This window comes from Gymnoscopelus microlampas, assembly GCF_963454915.1.
Source record: "Gymnoscopelus microlampas genome assembly, chromosome: 13".
Lineage (NCBI taxonomy): Eukaryota > Metazoa > Chordata > Actinopteri > Myctophiformes > Myctophidae > Gymnoscopelus > Gymnoscopelus microlampas.
This window is the reverse complement of record NC_139950.1, coordinates 32,140,125-32,146,472: the sequence shown is the minus strand read 5'-3', so window position 1 is coordinate 32,146,472 and position 6,348 is coordinate 32,140,125. Positions and strand designations below refer to the sequence as shown.

At 40.4% G+C, this 6,348-nt stretch overlaps 1 protein-coding gene across 1 annotated transcript in view; it reads left to right on the top strand.

The window, feature by feature from the left end:
• The first annotated feature begins 410 nt into the window (after positions 1-410).
• The window catches only part of rgs17 (regulator of G protein signaling 17), a 385,251-nt gene continuing 379,313 nt past the window's right edge, over positions 411-6,348 (top strand). Inside the window, exons 1-2 of the mRNA XM_084076872.1 lie at positions 411-557; positions 3,770-4,177. Coding sequence (XP_083932998.1) covers positions 4,175-4,177 — 3 coding nt within the window. The 5' untranslated portion in view covers positions 411-557; positions 3,770-4,174. The remainder of the gene's footprint in view (positions 558-3,769; positions 4,178-6,348) is intronic.

Here is a 6,348-nt window from a genome sequence, read left to right as displayed (position 1 = left end):
ATAATAGTGATCATAATAGTGATATAATAATAATTGTAGGGACACAGCAGTGATATAATAGTGATATAATAATAAGTGTAGGGACACAGCAGTGATATAATAGTGATAATAATGATATAATAATACTTGTGTAGGGACACAGCAGTGATATAATAGTGATAATAGTGATATAATAATACTTGTGTAGGGACACAGCAGTGATATAATAGTGATAATATTATCACTAATACTTGTGTAGGAAGACAGCAGTGATATAATAGTGATAATAGTGATATAATAATAAGTGTAGGTGTAGGGACACAGCAGTGCATCATGACACTGCAGCCTCTGACCATCAGCCTGAGAGCTGACAGCGGTGACAACAGCGCGCCTGCGCAGTGCATCCAGGGGCTCGGCAGCGTTCGGGTGCTGAAGTTGGGGCGGATGGTGGCAGAAAAACAGCGGCGATGGACATTTATACACCGCGGGATTACCATCTACGATGACATTAAATAAGCATCGGGGCGACGTGCATTCCGAGCTATACTCCTAGGACGCTGACAGTCTAAAACAAAGGGGTAAGATGAATGATTATTATGTGCAAAAGGCTCCATGTACAAGGCTCGCTAGCCACCGTTAGCACGGTGCTAGCTGCTGCTGCTCAGCTGCCACCGCCTCCTCCTCTCTCTCTCTCTCTGCCACAGATAGCGGATCTAAGGGGTAACCGGAAGACTCGCCCCAAAACACGCTCGCTCCCATTTTTTTACTGAGGTTAAATTTCGGAATAAGGTTAGGTTTTGGCACCGTTTTACTGAGGTTACTTATGTTTAGGAATAAGGTTAGGTTTAGGCATAGTTTACTGAGGTAACGTTGCGTTTAGGAATGACGAATAAGGTTAGGTTGGTTAGGCATAGTTTACTGAGGTTATACGTTTAGGAATACCAGGTGAATACCGGCAGATTTGCCCCGGGGCGAGTCGGCGACTGTCTTTTGGGGCGAGCGTTTTGGTATTCGATCTAAGGCTGTTGGCTAGGCTAGCTCCAAGAAAGTGGGTGGTGTTTGATTTTTTGGATTTAATATATATAAATATATATAATTGGAAAATTGTCGATGCGACAACAGTGTGCCATGCAGCCCTCTTCTCGTGTGTGTTTCGGTCGTCAGTGTCATTTTATTTAGGCGAGGGATCTTGTCGTTTTGCCACAGCTTTACCTGCTGCAGTGGCTGTGGTTCGGATGCTTCGGATCAGACAGACAGCTGCTGCAAGAGAAACCATCAGTGTTGCCAGGTTTTGCGAGAGAAACAAGCAACCAGGTCTATGAAAACAAGCCCAAGCGAGCCCAATTGCTTCGCCCTTTAAACATGATACATTGATTTGAAAATAGCCGATCGTTGTGATCTGCTATTTTCAACAAACAAAAGTGGGGAAAAATGAATATTTTTAAAACATTTTAATAACACAAATCTTGTATGGGGGTCCCTGGCATAAAATATTTTCAAATGGGGGTCCTTGACTTGAAAATGTTTGAGAACCACTGGTTCAAACAACAATAGGAAACAAGTCCCAACAAGGCCAAAAAAACGCATCCCGCAAACTACCAACAATTATTTCCATGCGACTTTACAAAAAAACAAGCCCAAAGTCGCATATAATACGCGGACATGGCAACACTGAAGAGAAACCATGTAAAACACCCAACCCAACAGAGGCTATAGAGCCTTACACAGCTACTTATACACATAGAGCTGGAGCCTATGAGCCAGCCTACTTGTTATCTGAAAACATGCATGGGCCCTCAAGCAGATGCATCGGATTACAAGCTGCAGCGACATCATTCATTCATCACTAACCGTAGAGCGTATACTCGCTTTCCTTTAATGTTCTTTTTTTGTTGTTGCACCGCGTCTTAATTTCGCCTGTTATCCTCTTCGCAGCCATGTAATGTAATGCATTGCATTGCTGAAATGACCATGCAGTCCAAAGCTGAGAGAACGCTCACATTGCATTGCAGTCCCCTATGGACAGATCTCTGTTTAACCCAGTGGTTCCTAAGTTGTGTTGCCAGAGCATGCAAATAGACTCTTACAAAGTGACTTTCCATCCTATGAATTTCGTGATCACCACAGGCCATATTATCACTGTTTCTTGTGAATGATAATCTCTTTATGCTGTATACGGTAGATAAATATGTCCCAAAAATATATTTTTACACAAATCAATCGATTGCCAACTGCGAGTCTCAAGTTCAACACAATTAGACTGGCTACAAAAGTATAATTGCCAACTAAGATGAAGCGATGAAGCTATTGGGCTTACTAACCTGTTGTGAAGGGTTTTGACATCATGTGAATCACATGTGGTGTGATTTTATTCTCACTGTTATAGCTACATCTCGTATAGCTGCATTCTTTCTACAACAGTAGCAAAACTGAACTCATCTGCTGCTCCCCTTTGCCCAATCCACAGTACATCACACGTTTTGTCGCACCGAACAGGCTCAGGTGCACAGCTTGCTTAGTTGTTTGGTTGTGTATTTGGTGTGATACGCTTTGACATAAAATTCCCTCAGAGCTATGGACACATCAGTGCATTAACCAAATATTGGTGTATTGGTCTATAAAAGTGACATTTGAACAATTGGACAGCATATCTTTGTCAGGCTCAGAATTTTATTTGGAGTGTTGTTATTATAATATTATATTTTGACTTTTGCTACCTTTACTGGAAGCTGTGTAATAAAAGGATGTGATATTTATAATGTGTAGTACTTTATTGCACAGGTGAATCTGTTATAACTGTTACTATATATCAGTGCACACTAGTGTCCAATTAGTGGTAGAAGTCAGATGTACTGTCAACCAGTAGTAGGGCTGACGATTAACCGAAAATATATCAAAACCAATATTTAGAATCAACAACCGACTTAATCTTGTTCATGTACAGTACTGTAGGTTAATCGAGACGAAAAGCAGGTGTTTTTTATTTAATTTAAAATTTTACGAAATAGACTAAATAATAGCCTGAAATCAGTCTGATTAACAACTTATCCCTGTATTATCCTTCCTTGCACAATGGTGGTGTACAAAAATAGACATACAAAAATAGCCCATCTACAAGCTCACAAGGTGTCGCAATGTGATGTCGTGAGCTTGTAGATCTGCTATTACACAATTAGTTTTTTAATTGTTCATTAATTGTAATCAAGGCAAAAGTTTGAAATAATCATGAATTGATTTGAAGTCATATCGCCCAGCCTTAACCAGTAGTTTGCCTTTGTTATGCTTTTAGTCCACTTCCCGCAAGATAGGTAGAGTAGAACAGAGGTCACTAGACTAGGCTGGAAAACTGGGCAGTCCCACCAACTTGATAACCTCAGTGGTATCTTATTTGTCTAAACATTACATACAGTAGACTCATGAGAAAGTCAATCAAAACGGTTTCCTAGATATAAACAATATTGAACATCTTTGAAAATGAGCCCAGAATAGGGACGCCAGGGTTAAAGTGTCCAAGAAGTAAACTGGTTACTTCTTCTCTTATTTATTTTACAATAATCCCGCCTATTCTAATGCAGCCCCCCTCTCTACACACACGCACGCACGCACGCACGCACGCACACACACACACACACACACACACACACACACATGCACGCACATCTTTTCCTGATCATATCTGTGGAGGAGAGGCTAGAGCTGCTCAATGGCCCACAGGCACTAAGTGGATGTGTGCTGCTCAGTGGAAGTGAATAATGAAGCCTATGTCTTTGTCTGGCCTTCTGTGTTTCAGATGCTGTGCGTTTGCTGCATCCTGTACACTCAAGTCTGCAAATGACATGTCTGCTGAGTCCCATCCTGAGATCTACAGAAGCCTAGCCTCCTAGGCAGAACGAGTGAGGAAAAGGAGCCAGTCTAAGAGGAAAAAGCAAGGGGAGGAATTAGCTACAGTTTGCCCTCATCCCTTCCATCCCTCTCTATGACTGTCGGTCAGGGATGGTGAAACCAATAAGCCCTCTTCCTGTACTGAGAAGAATCTTGACTGCTCGCCCTGCAACTCAAACAAGCCAAACGGACGATCAGACAGACAGCCACCTAGTCAGTCAGTCAGTCCATCAGCCTGTTATCATCCTGCAACATATTACCTCAGCACCATGACTGCACCATCTGACTTGTCTTTAGCAATCCACTAATTCTCATGGTAGGTTTGATTTTATGCTATTCCATTCCGTGTTTTACATCAGTGACCTGTTGGACTGCGTCGTAGTAGGGCTGCAACTATTGATTATTTTGTTAGTGATGATTCTATCGATCAATTTTTGATTGATTGAATAATTGAGAAGTGCGTCTGGGGAAAATGAATACGTAAAAAGAAGTGTATATATATATATATATATATATATATACTGTGTGTGTGTGTGGGTGGGTGGGTGGGTGGGTGGGGGTGTGTGTGTGTGTGTGAGAAACATATGTGAGAAACGTTCTGCGGTGCAAAAACAGGTGCGATTAAAATGCGTTAATTTTTTTGCGCGATCATTTTTCTGTAATTAATTGATCGAAATTAACGCGATAAAGTCCCGGCCCTTATATATATATATATATAATATGTATATATATATATATAGCACTTTTTTATACTTTGTCTTACAACGGTGCCATGCAAAAATAGCCAATCTTCAAGCTCACAATGTGTTGCATTGTGATGTGTTCTGAGCTTATAGATCCGGTATTTTTGAAAATCATTTCATTAAAATCAATACATTCTTACAATTGATCAAATCGATTAGTTTGATTAACTCTTGGACCCCTAAATTTGAGCTCTAATTAAACCTCATTGTAGAAAATGTGTTAAAACGGGAAGTTCCTGTCTTGCGAAAGCCCTGATAGAGTGAAACATTGCACATTAAGGTTGGTGTCGTAGCACCCTGTTTTGCATGCTGGTTTTTCCATTCTGTCATCAAACTGAACCCCTGATGCACTAAGTAAAGCTTAGTATTGCCTGTGTTAACTTCCTGGACATCAAGTGTTAACATCATCTGTTGGCACTAGTTAAGCCATTCGTTTGATTTTACAGGGGTTTGTTTTTTTAGATACAGTTCCGCCACAAAGGATGACAATTATCACACTTCCTTTCCATGCTTATAATAATTAAAGAGATAAGTATGTTTTTGTTTTCAACTAATTTCCTGGTTGGATTTCCTTACCCATCATGGGTAAGTTGCACGTTGCACGTTTATTTCTACAGCCCTTAATCACAGTTGCAACCTCAACGTGCTTCTTTCAGTGTAGCGCTTCCCATACTGGAGGCACCACTCTGTGCAGCTGTTAAATACAATGTGATGAAGGAAAACCACCAGATAAATCTAATAACATGTCCTTTCAACACAATAACTCACGCAACATTTTGACATTTCCTTTGTCCGAACATGATCGGTTGTTGCACAACAGTCCATTTGGTGCTTCTTATTACGCTGCAAAGTTAGGCTACTGCCTTTTTTACTCTGCTCGCTGCTGCCTAGTGCCCACCGTCTTCATGCATCTAAGGGTAGGGTAGTCTTACCCTTAGATGGTTTTGAAGGAAACTTGAGGCTGTTACAGCATGCTTGCGCTGAATAAAGTAGTGCACGTCAAATAATGCCAGCCGACACTACAATTTCAGATCATGGATAATCTGAAACTGCATACTGTATATATTATGCAGATCTACTTTATGGAGTTAGTGTTATTGCATTGAAAGGTCATGTTTTAAACATTTACAGGATGTCCATAAAGGATTGTATTTAACAATTGCATGGAGTGGACATTATGGGTTGTAAAACTCAACCTTAAAGGAAGTGGAAGTTTGTTATAATCCAAGAAGTAACTACACTGTAGGAACAAAGAATCTATTAGATCAAACCCAAAAGATGAATTACTGTACATTCAGAAGGAGCTGTTTAAAAATGGACAAAGGGCAATATGTGAAGGTATACTGTTTTTAAACAATATGTTTGTGAATGCAATGGTTATGTTCAATCTCTGTTTCCTATGGTCTAATTATGGTCTATGTAAAAATGCTGAATATTGCTCTCAGTTCCTCAATAACTGTGTGTGCATGTGTGTGTGATGTGATGACCATCATATCAGATTCTGGAAGAAGTTTTAAGTTCGATACCTGCAGGGACTTATAGCCTGAAGAGGTCTAACCTGGTTTATTACTACCACAATACTGTAGATGCCACAAGGGGTGGCAGCTTTTTTTATATTCCATTCCAATTGGCTACGACTGACTTCCAATATTTGCTCGCCCTGGGTTAGGCAACCCGGCCCGGTAGTTATCTCTGTATTTTTGTGCAGGCGCATAATTTGCACATATGCACACACATAAAATAA